The 21,727-nt window shown below is 32.4% G+C and overlaps 1 protein-coding gene across 6 annotated transcripts in view; it reads left to right on the top strand.

The window, feature by feature from the left end:
* Positions 1–21,727, top strand: part of Rho-5 (rhomboid-5) — an 85,292-nt gene that overhangs the window by 48,528 nt on the left and 15,037 nt on the right. For all 6 annotated transcript variants that reach the window (XR_014426770.1, XM_083053632.1, XM_083053633.1 and 3 more), the window contains 3 exons: positions 17,234–17,566; positions 18,055–18,241; positions 18,668–18,757. Coding sequence is in view for 5 of the 6 variants with exons in the window: in XM_083053632.1 (XP_082909758.1) it covers positions 17,234–17,566; positions 18,055–18,241; positions 18,668–18,757 (610 nt within the window). In the remaining variant the exon portion in view is untranslated. The remainder of the gene's footprint in view (positions 1–17,233; positions 17,567–18,054; positions 18,242–18,667; positions 18,758–21,727) is intronic.

Here is a 21,727-nt window from a genome sequence, read left to right as displayed (position 1 = left end):
TATGTATATTTCATATTTCTCTCATGTGTATGTAGAAAGATTTTTATAAATTATTTGCAGCCTTTATAATACTATTAATGTACGAGTTTATACAAAAGTCTAATTATGATTCATTATGAAAGTCAGCCTGTTTTAGTTGTAAAGTGATGCGTAAAATTCCGGCGTTAATTAAATTGGTATCAAGTTAAAGTTATGTCTTATCAGTAGATTGATATGATATCATCATCTTCGGCATTTGTCATTTGATGCGTAAATATGATACGTGTTAACACTATACTTAAATAAGATTTCGCGTGTGTAATAATAACACGTAGATCAAATTGGATGGATATTTGTGAAAAGTGTTTTACATTCTAATATTATATTTTAAAGAAATATTTTTAAATATATTTAATTTTGTTATATAAATTTATATAATTTTTTAATATTATTTTAGCCGATTTCTTTTAACAAAAAGAGAACGCAGGTATAGTTAAGTAAACTCGTTTTTATAACTGGAATAACATTGAAAAATGTATCATATGTTAGCTGCCATTAGAAACGCGTGTCCTAATTTACTGACGTCACTTTTACCTTTGTAATGCAGGCGTAAGAAACTATAGTCATACTTATATAAAAACATTTTTCTTTCTACGCCAACCATTTTTATTAATTAAATAGTAATAATAATTAATAATTTATATTTTTAGTAAATTTTTATTATAAAAATAATATTGACATGTATTACATTTTCATATTTATATTTGTTTATATTAATATGATTAATTAATATTAATGCAGTATTTCTCTAAATCATTTTTTATCATTAAATTTTTAATATATACAATTGAATCAATAATTCTTGATAACATTCATTTTCGGGAAAAAATATTAAGAATTTTTTGTTTTTATTTTTATAAATTTTAGTATGCAAATTTTTTAATTCTAAATTTTCTCAACGAAACTTTTTATTATTATTTTACAATATTTCTCAATTTAACTTAAAGTGAAAATTCTCTATTAAAATCATTTGTTTAATTTATTACATTATAGATATTATTATTATATTAACATAATTCTACCTTTGTTAATAATAAATTAGGATTATATAGCTACTAAAAGTGAATATAAAAAAATATATATGTACATATACCAGGTGTCCCATTTTAAAGGACCCACTCAAATATCTCATTGTCAGAAACACTGCGTTAAATCGAAAAATGTTTCCTACAAAAGTTGTAGGGTTTCGAGGGGGACATAACATAGTAATATTCATTTGACCTTGGGCGGCGTCTCCAAGGTTAGTGAAGGTTAACCTTAAGTGAAGGTGAGAATGAATTTTGAAGAAAATAAAAAAATGCTTCAGATAAAAGTTGTTCAAATTAATTAGTAGAAAAAGATGTTATAATAAAAAATATGGGTTTCCATTTAAAAAATTTATTCTCACCTTCACTTGACCTTGGAGACGCCGCCCAAGGTCATATGAATATTACTATGTTATGTCCCCCTCGAAATCCTACAACTTTTGTAGGAAACATTTTTTGATTTAACGCAGTGTTTCTGAGATATTTGAGTGGGTCCTTTAAAATGGGACACCCGGTATGCATATATACGAAATGAATTTTATATATAGACTAAAAAAAGATTTATATATCATCGCGAACCTTATTATCAATCGAAGATAGGCAGATAGTCGGTTCTAAGGAGGGAAGAGGGGCAAATTTATTTACCTTTGTATGCGTATATTTTCGTAAAACTTCGATCACTATCGTCCATGCTCCTATTATCAGAAGACCATTATTTCCAAGCTGCCTTAAGCATTCATTTTCATATAGTCGACGCTTATTGATTTTAGCGTCGAAACGCACACAATGGTGAAGGGGGGTGAAAGGGATAGGAAGATGGAAGTTAGTAGCTCTAATTGGATTAAAATTTCATCGACGGATGCACCCCTCTGCAACGGCTCTTTTACGATATGATATTGTGAGTCTAGGTTTCGCCATAAATCCGTAGTATAATGACTCTTAAACGTTATGAAACTGCAGAGCGGGATATAAAGGATGATTGATATTGATACGTTAAATTTTCAAATAAAATCGGTATAAAGTGAGCGACGTTAAATAACACGTATCGAGAATTAAATATGATTAAATAAATAAATATTGAATATAATTATTAACAAATTTCTCGTATAAAATGACCTAATTGCTATATAAATGATCGATTATGATTAATATTACGTGCAACATTAAATTAGTGAGTGCCTTGTAAAATTATTGAATAATTTGTCGAATAGTCCGAATTAAACTTGTATGAATAATTCTGTATAATACATTTGACAAGTAATTGAAACGATTCTCCCATATGAAGTTTAGGATTATTAGACGAAAGACATAAAAAAAGATGCGATAATAAACAACGAATCAATTATAAAAGATTCACATAAAGATTACTGAATAATCCGGAATTAAAAATTCTCGTAAAATCAACAGGAAATTTGAAATAAAAATTTGATTTAAATTCTAGTGTTAATTAGTAAAAAAACCTTACTAGCTTGATGAGTAATTTGAATCAGATTTACATACAAAAGATTCGCAAATCGAAAAATAATTTGTAAAAAAATTTATATGAATTTAATGCAAAGAGAGAAAGAGAGAGAGGATTTGAAAAAAAATTGTATAAAATTACAAAAGTTGAATTCTTTCCTTATAATAGATCGATCGATATTAAAAAATAAAAAAAAAATAAAATAAGCAGAGTAATGCGAATGTAATCTTGTAAAATCGATTCGAAGTCATGCAGCATAAAAAGCACCGAAAATTGAACGCGATTCCTGCGAGAAACTCAGGTGTCCGATGGGTAATTATCGAATACCATATCAAAGCTATGCGAGCAATGCATGGTATTCTACGGGATACGACCGCAAGTCTCGCCGCGGGAATCGCGTTCTCGCATGATTGCGGTCTGGATTGGTGATTGCGATCGATCGATTCGATTTTCCCCCATCCCCTGTCGATGTATTATTATATATGAGAAGAAAATTTAATTTTTAATTAATTGACATTTTAATCTGTTTCTTCTTCTATTTAAATGGGTCGAGCTTGAAGTTGAATCGTAATAATATAATTATACAAAAAAACTATGCTTTAATCGGAGATTTTTATTAAATTATTATTTAACTTAGAATCAGAGAATTTTTTGAGCTCATTGCGCGCGCGCGCTAAACACAAATATGAGTCTATACGATAAAATATTTATACTAAATTTACGTTTATTATGTATTTGTTAAATTTATATTCACATGTATTATGTATTAAAATATTTTTACGAAACATACATTTATACATATATTAAAATCAAACTTTGCGAGTTTCGCACAAAGGGGAATAAAATCCCGGGCAAATCGACATTTTTACGCTCTAAGATAGAAGCACGTTTATGTAAAAATGCAAAAAAGTTTTTAAATAATTTCGCGAAGAGTACTCTCTTTGGGAATAATACTCTCTCTCTCTCTCGCAATTGCTGTGGTAATTTTTCCTTTTTCGCGTTGCTTTTATTTCTCTACGGGAAAAATAAGAAAGCGCGAGGGTGGTGGTCGAAGGAGAAAGAGGAGAGATTTAATCCCTCCTCGAGAAATATCCTTTGTATCTTACCCTTTCCGGAACCTTAATGGATCGGGGATAGCTTTACGTCACGGCCGCAAGAGCTGTTTTTCGAGAATACGCCCTCCTCCACCCTTGTTTACGGCGGTTTTCCGCGCTTCTCCACGCTTCTCCACGATAGCCACAAATTCGAAAGTTTTATGACCTGTTTCGATCGTAGAGAAATTCTAAAAGTACTTACTGAGAGATTAGAGGTGGATCAAATATTTTCGTGTTTTTCTTTAACGAAATTTACGAGAGCAATAACATTTAAGTGAAAATTGTCATCTTTTTACATCGTGCATTAATATTTTTTTTAAAAAGAGAATGTATCATTGGATTTTTTGAAAAGAGAAACTCGAGGAATCGTAAAATTATTTTGACATAAAAATAATACACATTTATATGTTGTAACATTATTTTAATAAAAATACAGCTACAAAATGCGTATAGGGAGAATATTGCAAAGTTAGGTAATTACGAGATTTTAAGCTCCCTTAAAACTTTGCTCTTCTATTTCAATTAATTATTACACATTACATTTATTATATTACATTTCAAATTATTTAAATAATTATACAATATTAAAATTATTATATATTTGCATCTTTAGTTCTAATTATAATTAGAAATATGTAAATATATATACATAAATAATTGTAATTCTCTCTCTGTGTGCGGGCTCTTATTTAAATTAAAATACCATGTAAATGAATCGAACCTCAGAGAATTCTAAAAGGGACTTTAAAAAAGATAAAGGAGACGCGGATTCCCACAGGACGTGATCGCCCTAAAGGAGATTCGGCGGGGAAGCGGAATTCGAAAGCGGATTCCGCACGCGGTGGACAGGAAGCTATTCCTTAAATATTCATCGCCGCTGCCATATTTAAGCGCGTGCAACTAGAGGAAACTCCGTGTAGACTTGGTGAATCTCCTTCGGGGGACGCCGCAGGGAATCTCGGAGTCCTCCTTTTATACGCGACGCGCTTCGTACACTGTCTATAATTTCGTAATTCATCCTCGCCGCCGTTGCTGAGGAGAATATACGCTACGTTGCACAAAGCGTGTTTCGGGAGAAAATATAAATACTTTGAATACAATTTTATTTATTTATTTATTTAATTTGAATATTTATTTTGGAGGATTTAATTTAATTTCGAATGAAAATTTGTCGTAGATGTATCGTGCTGTTTTTTCTACACATGACTATAGGGTAATAATAGAAAAATTCTGGGACATTTAATTAATCGGGTAAAACAAGTGGAAGAATTGCCTTTTTGTGGAATTTTTATTTCTTCTAAAACATTCTAACTTCTGATATATTAAAAAGAAGAAAATTAATATATAATTGTTATTATAAACTTAATATACATCCGCGTGTTCACTGAATCCTAAATAATTAAAAATAATCCTAAAAATAATCTCAAGTATTCACATTTTCGCTGATTTTACAAGCGCTCAGTGTATATCACTTCTTCAATTAAGTGCAAAGAAACATGTTGAAGAAGTACGATTGTTCTCGCTTCTTTGTTCTTCCTTGGCGAGAAGTAAAGTGTGTGTCACGGCGAGAAGAATACTTCATTAGGTAGGCAATGCCGGGCCCGTCTCGGAAATGGCGGCAGCTTTTATTGCGGGATTCCCCTTCATGAACTCGCAAGCTCGCACATGCTATCGCTTGGAATACTTGGGATTCTGGAACGAAACCCCTCGTCGGTTCTCATACGGAAGCCAACAGAAAATCCACGCGATGACGTCATCTCTTTCCGCTAATAATCTTAAAGTTTATCTTTTAAAAAGATATAATTTTATATATAAAAGAGAATTATTGCAATTTCTTTTATAAATTTCTACTTAAAATTTTTACAATACGATATAATTTATAATACGATAACAGAGATATATCCTGTATTTCTTAATTAATTACCGATTTTTGGTTTTTAACTGCTTAAATTCTCAATTCACATTCTAAACTTTTAAAGATTCGAAAAAACCTTTGCAGATATTTTATTTTTTAAATTCTAAAATTATAGAATCTTAAATTTTTTTTATTTACTACATTCTAAAGATATAAAATTTTAAAAGAGGGTATATAGAAGAAGATTGAACTTTCTAAAGTAATAAAAGTAGTGAAATAAAATTAGAGGTGGAGACACTTTTCTAAACTTATTAATTTTCGGAAATTACACAATTTTATATTAATGAAAATTACAGTATGTATTCTCTAAGGTTATAACATTTTTCGTAATAATATTTTTAAACGATAATACTTCAAGAGAAAAAGAGTTTCAAGATTGCATAATTAAGAGAGATTAAAAATATAATGGTAGATTATAAAATCAAGGTCTCTCTCCCTTTGTTTTTTAAATCATACGCTTAGATAACGTAGAACTGCAACGTAATATCCGTTGTATAACAGAGATAGTGCAGCGTAACTATATCGTGGCCAATATCATGTTACTGCTGGCATCATTATAACGTACTGCGATCCCGCACTTGCAGCGGCTTTAATCTGCCGTTGAAATTCATGCGGGTTAAACACTAACCCTGGATTTTGCGCAAGACAGCCTTCATTGCACATTGCAATGCACCTGCGCGGATGCATATGAGCTATCCTGCATAATACCGGGATACATTTTAATGTAGCCAATATCCGGCAAAACGGAATAATCAGATCGATCGTATGCACTTAATCGAATCGACATATTGATCTGTACAATCTTCGAATCTAATATTGCGGCTACATAAATTAAGATGCATCAAAAATATTCCTTTATTCGCGAATGGAAATTTATTTTAGGATCAGCTTTTTTATGGGTTTTTATTTTAAAAGAGTCTCCCCAAAAATGTGTATTCCAATAAAATTATATTTTATTTTATTTGTTTTATTATTATTATTATTTTATTTCACACATTAATTAGGTATGTGTGTATATAGAGAATTACACATACATTTTATGACATGTCATGTTGTATTTTGCAAAAATTTTATCTACCTCTCAGGTTTATTAAAAAATAATATGATATATAATAAATTTTATTATTATATAATAATTTTGGTTGGAAAAGTTCAAAATTGTTTCAAACTTTGTAAACATCTGCGCATACATTATTTCAGTCTAAATACGTAAGTTTGGTAATATAATGGTAATCAACAAAGATAATGTATTTGGATATTACGTGCATTTTTGCATAGGGAAAAAGTGGGGAAGGCAAAGCTTCTTTTGAGTAAAATATACAGATTCCGATTCTATTACAATAAACAATCATTTTGATCTGAGTGCCAAATATCTTGGCGTCGTGCAAATGCTTGGCAAATTGTCTTACATAATTGATCGTGGATTAATACCATAATCTTCTCCAACAGCCATTAGCGAACCAATTTAATCTCCGAGTTAGATTCGAATTAATCGACTAAATCACTTTCCCCAGTAAGATTCGAGCCATATTGAATTTTTTTAGATTTTGCGACCGTCATAAATGTGTTAACGTTTATTCTTTAAAAAAAATTGACATATACTTTCAAAGATAATGCAATTATGTTATCTTGACATTTCCAAATTTAGATTGAAAGGAACATGAGTAATTTTTAGATTATTTACGCAAATATTTCAGTTTTTGGAACACATATATTGTGCATACAGATTTTTTATCATTATTTTAGCAAGCTTTAGTCCTGTTTGGAAATTTTGACATCTTGGAAATATTACTATTTTACAATTTTGATTTCTGCAGTTTTAGATAAGTTCGGATATTTTAAGATAGTGAAATTTTAATACCCGGTTATTTCGGACTAATATAAACTTGTAACTTTCGCGTCGTTGCAGTTTTAACGAGATAAAATATCGACTGTTCTTGCAGATTTTAGCACTCTGCGCTTTTAAAACAATATTTTAATACCTCGAAATTTTCAAAAGTTACTATTCAGCGTCATAATGTTTTGGAACATTTGTATAATTCTTTGTATTAAACTCCTAATATTAAACATCTCTTTTTTGGTAGCAATTAAACATTATAATCCAAAGTTCTGTTTAAGTAGAGACTAAGACTTGCAAAGATTAAGTATAGGGATTTTTTATTTATTTGTAATATCTATGAAAATTAATACGGTAAAAAAAACATTTATTCTTAATTATTTGAAAGAGAAATTTTTTCCAGAGGTGTACATTTACGGAAATGTTTCTCTTCATTTTGAATATGATATACATTTATCTTTTTAGATTATACCCAGTAGAATAATTCGAAATGCAATTGCTCTTTTGACGTCTCGATGAGAATTATTTGGCGTCATTATTCTGGGATAAAATGGCAGAAATCGCGCCGTTGGATTGGGCCGCACATTGTCAATCGTCACATAATAATTGCGAATTTGAATTTTATTGCAAATTATGCGCAATGCGCAAACCGCGTTAAGCTGAACCAGCATTCGAGAGATTGAATGCGTTTTGGAAATTAGGATCGATACAGAGCATGAGCGCGTTATAAGGGCGATTGCTGCTGGCATTATATTAATTAATGGCGATGCATTTATTACGAATGCCTGACATTCACAATGGATCTTGCCTGCGAGAAGCTAATGCTCTGCTACCGTTAATGCAACGTTTCTATACGGGATAATTGAATGTGTGGATTTGACTTTGGGTGATCACTAATTATTCTCCGTATCGATTCTTCCATCAAACTGACTCCATTATATAAACTATAAACATTTCTTGTTTCTACGTTTTCGATATAATTTTAGAAGAGAGAGAAGGATAATTGATAATTATTTCTATAAATTTTCTCAACGATTATTCATTTTTCGATTGTCAATTAATATTGCCGATTTTGCTTTTGCATATTTTGAAGTATTTTATAATCAAAAGCCGACGATACGCATATATTAACTTTATTCGGAATAAAATTCGAAAAAATTTCACACAGAAAAGTTAAATTAATTTACATATCAGATTATATATTATACATAGTGTTAAAAATTTTAGGACATATCACCGACTATTCCAATCGTTTTTACATGTCACACCAGTAAAAATTTTGAGAGATTCTCAGCAATATCTTTGAAGAAAATTTTTTCACAAAATGAAAAAATTCTCTTTTCTTAAAACATTTAACTTAAAATTATTTACTCTATTATAAACTCTTCGTACACTGCACTATATAGAATTGTTCCACATAATCTTGAGAGATCTTCATAAAAAAAATTCTCTAAAGATCGGCATTGGATATTTCCTGTCTCCTTCCTATCTTCTCGTCACAGCTCGCTGGTCGAGCATGTACTGACTAGTATCCAAGTGGCAAGTATCCGAGTATCGAACGCGACGGTCGAAACGGCGCGAGCGCATGCGAAGCGGACTCTAGGTCAGGTCACGCGGGTCAATCGCCGAGGTCGTTAACACCGATGCGAGAGTGAGAGAGAGAGAGAGAGAGAGAGAGAGAGAGAGAGAGAGAGAGAGAGAGAGAGAGAGAGAAAGACCGGCCTTACACTGCCTGTATAAAGCTGGTCTTTGTCCGACGAGCACATATACAGGAAACAGCGGTTTCGAACGAGCCTGAAAAATCTGCTCGACGATTTCGAGGGTTCCATAAGTAAAATTCAGGACTCCATTAAATCTCTCCCCTGTTTTTCATATATTTTTTTAAAATTTTTAGACCTAACATTTGTAAATGATATTGTCGACTCTAGTAATATGAATACGATGTGACGATTAGAATCAATATATGTAACAATTAAACTAAACATGTAGGAAAATATTTTGTATAATAAAGTATCTAATAATTTTTATGATAAAAATTTATGCACGCAGTGAGGTCTCGTATGTGGGGTTTCCTATTAAATTTTTCGAATATATTTTACACAATTTAATCAACGTTTCGCAAATAATCGCATGTTACATTGCATTTTCAACGCGTTGCACGATCGGATATATCTAATTATTAAAAGACTTCGTAATACGAGATCGTGGATATATTTCATTTCAATTACGACGTTGTAACGGAGTGTTTTAAAAGCAAGGGATGACATTTATATACAGAAAGATGCGAGGACGATATTCCGCATCCGAGCGACATTTATAATCGCAAAGAGTCGCTAAAAAGAGATAACACTTTAATGTACTTGTATGTGTATACAGCCGAGAAATATTATCATTGTAAGACGAGACGGTAAGAGAACGGATATAAGGGCGAAAACTTTCCTACTCGCTCTGTCGACGCCGTTCATTTCCGGCTTCAATTTTCGACAATTCAATTATATCGCCCTTTTTTGACCGCCACATGCTGATGACAAAGTGGTTCGATCGTAACTCAGATAGAATTACGTTTCTTTCGCGATCGACTGCTAGTTCTCATCTCCGGGCATCTTTATTTCGCCGACAGGGTCAACAGTGCGCGAATTTTGCTAACCAATAGTCCATTTCTCTATTCTCTATTTCATTATTTAACATCCATAATAAATTGTCACGATATTTTTTAAAACCACTCTTATGAAGATTTTCATAATAATTAGGTTTGAGAAATTATTTTGAGAAATAAATTGTTCAAATACTTCCTTATAAAAGAGCTTGCAATCTACTTTGTTAAAAAAGTTTTATTGGGAAAGAGGAAATTTTATTTGATAATTTGTCTTTAATCTGTATTCTTACTTTTTCAAAGATTCATTCTCGCTCTTATAATTTTATTCTACGGAATAATATATTTTTTTAAATAAATATTTTCATTTTTTTGGCAAATTTTATAGAAAGAATATTATTAATTAAATAGATAAATATAAATAAAATAATAGGTACACGATTCTTTTAATATTTTATCAATTATCGAAAGTTTAGACTCTCATTGATTTTATAAATATAATTCCAGGAAATTTTTATTTGATAAAGGAATTTGTCTTTAAAATTTATTACATTTTTTAAAATTCATTTTCGTGATTATAATTTTATTCTAAGACATAATCATTTTCTAAAACGAATATAAGTTTTATTTCTTTCTGCTAATTTTGTAGAAAGAATTTTTTGACTTAATTAAATAGATAAATACATGTAAAGTTACAGGTAGACGATTCTTTTAATACTTTGTCAATTATCGAAAGTTTAGACTCTCATTGATTTTATAAATATAAATCCAGGAAATTTTTATTTGATAAAGGAATTTGTCTTTAAAATTTATTACATTTTTTAAAATTCATTTTCGTGATTATAATTTTATTCTAAGACATAATCATTTTCTAAAACGAATATGAGTTTTATTTCTTTCTGCTAATTTTGTAGAAAGAATTTTTTGACTTAATTAAATAGATAAATACATGTAAAGTCACAGGTAGACGATTCTTTTAATACTTTGTCAATTATCGAAAGTTTAGACTCTCATTGATTTTATAAATATAATTCCAGGAAATTTTTATTTGATAAAGGAATTTGTCTTTAAAATTTATTACATTTTTTAAAATTCATTTTCGTGATTATAATTTTATTCTAAGACATAATCATTTTCTAAAACGAATATAAGTTTTATTTCTTTCTGCTAATTTTGTAGAAAGAATTTTTTGACTTAATTAAATAGATAAATACATGTAAAGTCACAGGTAGACGATTCTTTTAATACTTTGTCAATTATCGAAAGTTTAGACTCTCATTGATTTTATAAATATAAATCCAGGAAATTTTTATTTGATAAAGGAATTTGTCTTTAAAATTTATTACATTTTTTAAAATTCATTTTCGTGATTATAATTTTATTCTAAGACATAATCATTTTCTAAAACGAATATGAGTTTTATTTCTTTCTGCTAATTTTGTAGAAAGAATTTTTTGACTTAATTAAATAGATAAATACATGTAAAATCACAGATAGACGATTCTTTTAATACTTTGTCAATTATCGAAAGTTTAGACTCTCATTGATTTTATAAATATAAATCCAGGAAATTTTTATTTGATAAAAAAATTTGTCTTTAAAATTTATTACATTTTTTAAGATTCATTTTCGTGATTATAATTTTATTCTAAGACATAATCATTTTCTAAAACGAATATGAGTTTTATTTCTTTCTGCTAATTTTGTAGAAAGAATTTTTTGACTTAATTAAATAGATAAATACATGTAAAGTCACAGGTAGACGATTCTTTTAATACTTTGTCAATTATCGAAAGTTTAGACTCTCATTGATTTTATAAATATAAATCCAGGAAATTTTTATTTGATAAAGGAATTTGTCTTGAAAATTTATTACATTTTTTAAAATTCATTTTCGTGATTATAATTTTATTCTAAGACATAATCATATTCTAAAACGAATATGAGTTTTATTTCTTTCTGCTAATTTTGTAGAAAGAATTTTTTGACTTAATTAAATAGATAAATACATGTAAAGTCACAGGTAGACGATTCTTTTAATACTTTGTCAATTATCGAAAGTTTAGACTCCCACTGTTTCCGTATAAAATCGCAATTGTGCGCAACCTTTTTTGTATCGTAAAAGCTTTTCCAGACATTCGCCAACTCAATCGATTGGGCGAGTCTCTGGCGGACTCGCAAAGTGGCTCTGATTAAGCGGCGCCATTAGAGGGTGGTACTCGAAAAACGAACGTAATCATTAGTAACCGAAGGAGTTTCCGGCACTCCCTCTAATAACCGGCTCGCACGCGATCGTAATTATTATTTGCGGCTTATGTCGGCTCGCTTTCAACGCAAATCGGTTTATCAATCGAGACGATAGCGTATCGCTATCTCAGAATCAGGACAAGACGTATCATCTTGTAATTTAGTAGTCGTAAAAGTCAAATATATATCTCGCATATATGACATATATAATGTTTCCCCGAATTTCGGAAAATTAATTAACCATATTCTCTTATCATATTTTTTTCCCTTCTCCTCTGTCAAAGCAATTTTATTTCATATTATCGAGAGAGAATAAGGAGAGGGAGATTTTTAATGAAGAAACAAGGGCGCTATCGCGAAGACATAAATATTGTAATCTAGTATATAAATTTCGCGCGCGTAAATTACAGAGGCGGATTAGTTTACGCTCAACTTACCTTTTACATCATGCGATTGCAGTATCGTTTTACGCAGTGCGGCTATTACTGCAGCTACACGAGATGCAATTTTAATTCGCGCGCCGCATCGCGATTAAGGACGATCAGAAGTGATGGCGAGAGACGAGAGGTGAAGTTGACGAGAAAGGAGAGTTGAAAACTTTATTTTCTCGAGGCTACACATTTATTTTATCTCGAAGCAACAGCGAGAGAGAAAACAGGTAAAGCGAATGTAAAAAAGTGTGTATAACACTTCGCTTTACTTTTTTCACGATTAACACATTGGCGTAATATAATGATAGAATGTACAATTATGAAAAAAATGTAGAAAGTGCAATTGTAAAATTTTTATTCGTAATTTAAATCTTTTGAATAATTTTATTCAGGAATTATAATAATGGAGAGCATTTTAATGCAGCAATAACATCTGCTTATTTTTACGATTGCATGAATTATTGGAGCAATAAATTTTGAAGATTCGTGAACATAAAAAAAATAGCAGAGTATTGTATTTTTATATTAAATTAACATATTTAAATATATAAAAAGAAAAAATATTTATGACGGTGTTTACGCTGCGTTAATCTTTTAATTATAAGTACAATAATGCAAACATAGCCTTGAAAAATTGCAACTACGAAGGAGAGAGAAAGAGAGAGAAAATCTAGATTTACAATATAAATTTACATGTATAGTACTAATAAAAAACATATTAATAAAGGTGCATTTTACGAACAATATTGAAAAAATAAAAACATCGAAACAGGCAACTGCGCAAGAATATAAATTGGCAATCAATATACATAAATAAATAATTACAAAGAAATTGCGCGTTAACGCCTCTCTCTCTCGAAGGAATAAATATTTATTAATAAAAATATCATTCTCTCTACCAACGCAAACATATTTCACAATTTGATAAACTTTAAACGCACTATATAGAATTTATTTATTTATTTTTTTTTTTTAGAACAAGTTTTCACGTTATTACGTCGAGTATCTGGATTACAGTTATCAGACAAAATAAATGGAAAATAAAATTGTAAAAAAGTTTATCGCTTATACGGATGGAATGCGCGAATATATATGTGTAAAAATCGGCGAATCGGCAAAGCGAGTGGAAAGAAGCGGCTTTATACATCAAACGACTAATTAGCCGGTGTACGTGATGAAGGTATACATGTCGAGAGAAGAAAACAGAGGAATCGGTCGAGGGTCGGTTTTTATAGCGGCGCGAGGTACCATTGTGTAATAAATGAAGGTGGCGAAAGCGATAATTAAAGACAAGGGTCGCAAACACACGAGCGATCCCGTGTGTGTGAAAGTTGCAAAGAGAGAAAGAGAGAACGGAGGCCACACCCTGCTAAAGTCAGGGGTGGCGCGAGAGGTGAGGGGGAGGTTTTGAGGGGTGAGAGGGCAGGGGAGAGTAATATCTCGCGTTGTAAAAATCCATTCGCGTGAAAAACAACCCGGGCATCGTCGCTATACCATTTACCGCTTGATAGGTGGTAGCTTCTCTGCGCTTTAAACCCCATCTTTCCTCCGGAGCGGATGACACGTATGTGTAGCCACCCCTTTCTCTCTCTCTCTCTTTCATCCCGGTTCTTCCATTTCATCTTCTCCCTGGTCCTTTCTCTCGGTCTTCTTTTCGCTCGATTTCTCCCCGTCCGCTTCAGTCGCTCCTCGGCTCGTTGCAGTTTCTTCCGATTCATTTTTAGACATACCTCGGTCTCTGTCGACATCTAGCAGTCTATCTGAAGTCATGCTTCTTCTTTTTTCCTTCTTCTTCCTTTTTTTCCTCGTTATAGCTGTTCCACAAAGTCTATCAGATCTATTCCAGTTTCTTTCCAGTTATTTCCTCTCGATTTCTCTCAGATTCTTCTCCCCAACTTCTCTCTTTCGGTATTTTAATTATTCTAATTCTTTTCTTACTTTCCAGCCGTCTTCCTAGACTCTTTTCCTAATTCCTTGAAAATTTATCGGAGAATTTTTTTATTATTTCTACCAAGTATAAATCAGTTTCTATCAATTTTTCCTGCACGATTTCGATCGTTGAACTCTATTTAAAGTCTCTGTTACATTCTTGTTCAATCCCACATAAATTTTACGTACGTATAAATGGCTTTTCAGAGTAAATTATTCCAGAACATCCTGTATTATTTGCTGTAATTTATTGCACGCTTATTTATACATCTGACGTACAATTTATCATCGAGACACGCATTTATCCGCGGTCGCGCGTCTTATCAAATCGAAATGGGCTAATGAAATTGGGCGGGAGGCGAGAGGCATCGCGACGTCCCTTAATTTCCGGTCCGGGGTGGCGCGAGAGGCAGCGAAACAAGCGGAAACAAGACGCTGTATTTATGTTGAAACTTATATATGAACGTTCAACTTAAGTACTTGCGGAGATACACCGTCGCCGAAGCGGCGTCTCCTAGTGCGAGGAGTCGCGCGCGGCTGCTCTTCCGATCGGAGTATTTCTTCGACGGGAACTTTCTTCGCGCCTTGCCGCTGCAAGTTTCCGGAAACGACGTAGAAATTATTAACAAACATCGCGAGACGCTAAAATAGAGTCCGCTCCCCAATATCTTACTCGATTTATTGTTTAATGGCTAATTTATCCGTACGTTAGGTAAATCGCGCAAAAGGACGAAACTGAAGAAGAGTGATGACATATCGATGGTTGCTGAAACGCAATTTTACATCACAAGCACAAGTATTAGATGAAAAAGTGCAACAGATTTTTTTTGTACAATAATAAGTATTCTTTAATTTTTTACGTTAATCAAATAGCTAAAAGAAGAGAACTGTAAATATAATATATATACATAGGTAGAATTTTCTCTTAGAGTTTATCCTGAAAATCATGGTAATCGTGGGACAATATCTGATTAATATTTATCACGATAAAAATAATATCTATCACAATAAAATATAAAACACATTTGTTTAATTTTACTAAACTGCATAGTAAAACTAATCAAAATTAATCATATTTTATATTTTATTGTAATAGATATTATTATTTTTATTGTGATAAATATTAATCAGAGAAATTCTCAAAATTCTTTTCATACCATATATTATCCCACGATTATCATGATTTTCAGGGTAAATTCTAAGAGAAAATTCTCTCTGTGTACAAATTATGTATACAGTGTCCGTATAATATTAATTATAATTAATAAAATATATATCCGTATAATATATCATATATACATATACAAATGCAGGATTATTTCGAATCAAAACAATTTGAGTCAAAATAAATAATATAGGGGAATTTAAAAATAATTTTTATTATACCTGGCTCTGTACCTGGCTCTTACTAGCTCTTTTCATACCTGGATTTGTATTCAAATATTTTTGTCTGCTTCTCCATATGTTGTATGTACAGACATATTTCCAGTGATCGCAAGTTCATAAGTTCTCCCGAGCATATCTGAAATCTAGCGCTTCGAAACGATGTTTTTTTTTTCTTTTGTGCACTCTCGTGCGCATTCAAGTTGCATGAAAGCTGCAAGCTCGGCAAAGTCCTCAATTCTATCTCTCCTCATCTATTCATGAGACGGTTTCGTGGCGCGGCATTCTTTCAGCGAATTTCGCTTCAGCACAATTCCCCTTTCTGGCACCCACGTTCTTTCCATATGGTTTAGAGCTTGCATACTTTAATAAGTCATCATCCCCCTTTACGTTATCTGAAAAGGAAATTTATTCATCAGGAAATTTATAAATGCTCGCATTCACTTTCTCGCTTGCGAATTGCTTTCTTTTTTTTTTTATTATCTTCGACAAATCGCGAATCTTTCGTTAATCGCGATTAATCGATGCGTTTCGCGCTTTTTGCGGTTTGTCAAAGCTTTCCGGACCGTGAATAATACCTTAACCGTATTTTCTGTGCAATTTATTTGGAATTAGCGCGGTGTGTCGGATTAAAAAAGAAAACAGAAAAGAAAAAATTCATGAGTTTTTTACCCCCGGGAAAAAATTAACTAAAACACGGCACGTGCGTTTTCGAGGCAAAGCGGCGACAGCGCGTCTAAGAAGGGGTGGCTTGCCATTAATTACCCTTGATGCACGCGCGATATCGACTCTCTGATACTGCACTCCGCCTAAATGAATACAGGCAAGGGATGCAGCTGCCGCCGCGAGAAAAATGTGGCGTCGCGGAAATTTCCCGGCGCAGTTTTCCTTTTTATTTGCGCGAATATAAATCACCCTGCGTTCAAGCCGCGCGTATATTCTCCGAAAATATATGTATATTTTCCTATTTATCGTATAAATATAGAAATTTGCTATTTATCGCTAATGATGTAATTATCAAATAATTTATAATTTTCAATCTCTTCGAGTTGATAATAAGTGCGACAGACAGATCCTTTCCTCTGTCTCTCTCTCATATATGTACATACATAATTTATTTACTACTTAAATAATAAAAAAAAAATCTTACCTGAATAATAATAAAAATAGTATACTTGAATAATACAAAATAAAATACTTGAAAAATAATAAAAATAATATACTTGAATAATAATAAAAATACACAAAAATAATCTTGTGTCTTCTTCTTGTAATCAGGCCGTCGCCGAGTTCCGGAACAACGGGCACCTCGACGGTATCATCTACGTCCGGCGAGGGCGACGTGACGCAGAGCATCGGGATGTACCCGGTGGGCGCCGCGACGTCCTCGACGACGACGGCGACACCGGTGACGACGGCATCGGCGACCGTGCCGTCGGCCACCTCCGGCGTCTCCATCGCTACCGGAAGCGTCAGCGGCATCGCCAGGAGCGTCTCCGCGCCGAGCGCACCACGGCCGGTGGTCCAGGTCAGCAGCTCCTCGGCGAGCACGTCGGCGGCTCAACGACCGAGACTCAGGAGGAACCAAAGTCGCACCGAGGCTATCCGAAAGTGAGTAGCCTTCAAGTATATTATTTTTATTATTATTTAAGTATATTATTTTCTCATTATTATTCAAGTATATTATTTTCATTATTTAAGTGTACTATTTTTATTTTATTCAAGTATATTTTATATAATACTATTTTTATTATTATTCAAGTATACTATTACTATTCAAATATATTATTTTTATTATTCAAGTATATTATTTTTATTATTATTTAAGTATATTATTTTCTCATTATTATTCAAGTATATTATTTTCATTATTTAAGTGTACTATTTTTATTTTATTCAAGTATATTTTATATAATACTATTTTTATTATTATTCAAGTATACTATTACTATTCAAATATATTATTTTTATTATTCAAGTATATTATTTTTATTATTATTCAAGTATATTATATATTCGAGAACGTTAATCGCTGAAACGATAGATAGCGATGAATCTATGATAACAGATCGCGTGAAAAATGTTGTAAAATGTTGCAGTTACATTAAACGCGAGACAGCGCAGTTCTTCGGAGTCGACGAGGACTCGGAGGTCCTGGAGAAGCAGAGATGGCTGGATCGACGGCGACGCATGGCGTCGAGGAAGTACGGCGCGTTGCTACCGGAACACAAACCTCCGGATCCGGACATCACCAGGGACGTACCGGACACGACCGAGACACCGGAGGTAAGCGCATTATATCATCATGAGAGAGGGGGGGATATGCGTTTTAATGCGATTACAATCGTAACGATAACGCGATAATCTCATGATAATCGATCAGCTGATTGCGTATACAATAGCGGAATAAGGTATGAGCGGAAAGAGCTTTCATGTTGGAAGAATAAACTCGAAGTTTTTCAGCTCAAATTAATTTTTCACGAGGACGAGATGTAATTTGTGACGCGAAATTGTTAAGATATCAGAATTCATTATGAGCTTATTTATGGCTCATAAGTTGTTGCGAACAATTTCATTAAGATAAAGTATATAATCAAAAGAACAACAATAATGTTACATTCGAGCAGTTTATATTTTTATTAGCAAGACAAAATTTGTGGCTTTGAAAAATTGACGGAAAAAGAAGAAAAAGACATTTTTAAATATTTACAGGGTGTCACTCTCAGACGATGGCAGCAACCGGTTCGGAGGAAAGATTCTGTGGCGAGGATGACACTGTCGGGTCTTCATTACATCGTTGAGGTGAGTCGTTGATCCACTTCTAACTGTTTAAGGTCTAATTATGATCTAAAATCTATTTCGATAATTTTTTTATGAAATGTCTTGTAAAGTCCTCCTTTAAAATTTTGATTTACTCGATAGTGCCTTTTATAATGTGTGCGTAGAGTTTTTCGCGTCGAGATGTTCGAAAGGGCTTCGTTATTAAATCCGCGGATGAATTTTTACCAAGATCACGAAACGCGACGTCGATGCGACGTAATTAGCCGGCCGGGTGTAAACCACCTTTTTGCTGAATTACGTTACATTAACTTTAAAGTTTAGATTAGCCGAAGTAGAGAGTAATTCCGGTCATAAAAGTGGAGCGACCCGTGCGCCCCATTACGTAACTTTGGTTTTAGTTTACGCCAGAAGGGCTTATATCCGGCCATGCAAACTTTGCACTCGCCGAGCTAAGACAAAATTTTACCTTTGAATTATTCAAGTATTTTACTACCCGCGATTATTTTAGAAATGTTACGCCGCACAATATCTGTGACTCACATCGAAGATCGAACATATAGAAAAAAGATTTCATTTATTTTAGTGGATTCGTCCACTAACAATTTTTTTTCCATTTTTATAAAGGACAGAATATTTATATTATTTATATTAATACAAAAATAAATATGATTTATATAAATAATTTTATAGGCTTAAAAGATAAAAACAGGCAAAAAACAGATTAATGAATCAATTTTTTTTTAATTTTATACAAAAGTTATTTTGACAATGTTTTGTCGATTATTCGAAAACACGTTCGGATTTGTATTTTTGCGGCGTTCCGATTGGCCATAATTGAATATATTGAACGCGGATGTTATACACACACACGTGTACGTATTGCACACTGCATTCTTCCTGCGCCGCCAACGCGCGGCTGGCCATATTTCAAAACTTACCACTTAACTTGAACTAACCGGACAACGCCTGGAGCATGTATCGCTGGAGGAAAGTGTGTTTCTCTTTCGTATACACGGTGAACCATTAAAATATTTTACGCGCGACCCAGAAAGCATCGTCGCAGTCTCTGACAGTCGCTTCGAAATCGAACGCAAAATATTCGCGGTCGTTCGTAAATTATTTTACGCGATAAAAAATATTCTGCTCCGAGTGTTTGTGAATTTTTTCGCTAATTACGAATTTTTTCGATGCTTTACAAGCTATATTAAATAGCTGAATATCTATAGTATTTGTGTCAATAAATTAATACTCAATTTATGTTATTTTTTAAAAGAATTATTTTATATAAATTGCGATTTTTTTGCAATAATTTTTAATAATTTTTTAGTTTAGTGATTGTTTCGAGTCTGCTCAGAGTCCAATGACACATAATAATATTAATTATAATCTTTTAAATAAAAATTGTTTAAGTTTATACCTTTAAATTTTTATATTTTTTGCTCGAATCATCTGTTTTTCCTTTAACTACTATAGGGAGCCGAGTATAAAATGTCGGCGAAAATATAATATAATTCCAAAAACGGATAATGCAAATTAATTTAGCCGCGATCCGTTCCGCGCGATCGAATCACAATTCCGCGATTCCCGCGATTGTGTTCTCGCAATAACGAAATTTATTAAGCGGAAACGCGGACTGCGATGCTGCTTAAAACCGTTTTCGAGAGGCTCTTTTTAGCCCAGATAAATCTGAAACAAAAGCTTTTCGCGCAAACACACATTATTTTATCGCGCACACTTGTTGGCGATATTTAGACAAAACGCAGAGAATTTTCCTTGTTAACATAATAATATTTTCTTCTACTAATTATTCTTTTTATGCTATTTTCTTTTCTCCAGCGCAATATATCTTTTAAAATCACTATGGCTGCCAATTATGTCGCAGTTACTTTAATTCTGTCTTTTTACGCAAATTTTGCGCTATTGTTGTTGTTGGAAAAATTTATAAAATAATTGTAAAACTGCAAAAAATTGCGTCCTACTTCACGATATGCATAATAAAGCCAAGTCCGAAGAATACAATATGCGTTTCGCGCATTCTCTAATTAATGCAATGTCGATTTTACTTATTAATGCGGTTTATTAGACTTTCGTTAACAGATGGTAACTGCTGTCTTCTTATTACGTCGTGCCGCATGTGCGCTCTCGTACGATGTAGATTTTAATAAAAATTCGCGTGTAAAACGCGTGCACCGGCCGCCATTAATTACGTCCCTTGAGCGGAACGCATAAAGGGCGAGTTACGAGGGTAATCTACTCCCTTCGTTACACGCCGCCCTAAGATTTAAAACACCTCGTTACACTTGTGTGACGGCGGTGCCTCTCTCTCTCTCTCTCTCTCTCTCTCTGTTTCATCTTCCTTTTTAATTTCGCGGAAACAACGAGTCGTCGCGCATTATCACATTTATGCGAGAGATAAATAAAGAAAAATTCTTCTCTCTTTTTTCTTTTTTTACTTCCTAGGAGAAGATTTATATCTTTGATTTTCGAATTATTTAAATAAAATTTTCGTATAAACAAAACATTTTTTTTTTTAATTGATTCATATACTGAGAGAATTTTCTCTTGGAATTTACCCTGAAAATTATGGTAATCGTGGAACAATATGGTATATGGAAAGAATTTTATGAGAATTTCTTTGATTAATATTTATCACAATATCTATCACAATAAAATATAAAATTACTAATTACTAAACTGCATAGTAAAATTAATCAAACATTTTATATTTTATTGTAATATTATTTTTATTGTGATAAATCAAAGAAATTCTCATAAAATTCTTTCATTGTCCCACGATTATTATGATTTTGAGGGTAAATTCCAAGAGAAAAATCGTTCTGTGTACACATACAAATCTCCGTCTCTCTCCTTCGTTCGTTACTCTATTTAAATGTTATCTTTGCTCGATGATGTAATGTCCCGCCAAATTTCAGCATGACTGTAGGCCCGGTGATATCGTAGAGATCGATACACGAGCTATAACCGTTTGAA

Source organism: Prenolepis imparis, unplaced genomic scaffold, assembly GCF_030444845.1.
Source record: "Prenolepis imparis isolate NDT839.2.m4 unplaced genomic scaffold, iyPreImpa1.0 SCAF_14, whole genome shotgun sequence".
NCBI classification, from domain to species: domain Eukaryota; kingdom Metazoa; phylum Arthropoda; class Insecta; order Hymenoptera; family Formicidae; genus Prenolepis; species Prenolepis imparis.
This window is presented reverse-complemented; position numbering and strand designations above follow the sequence as displayed.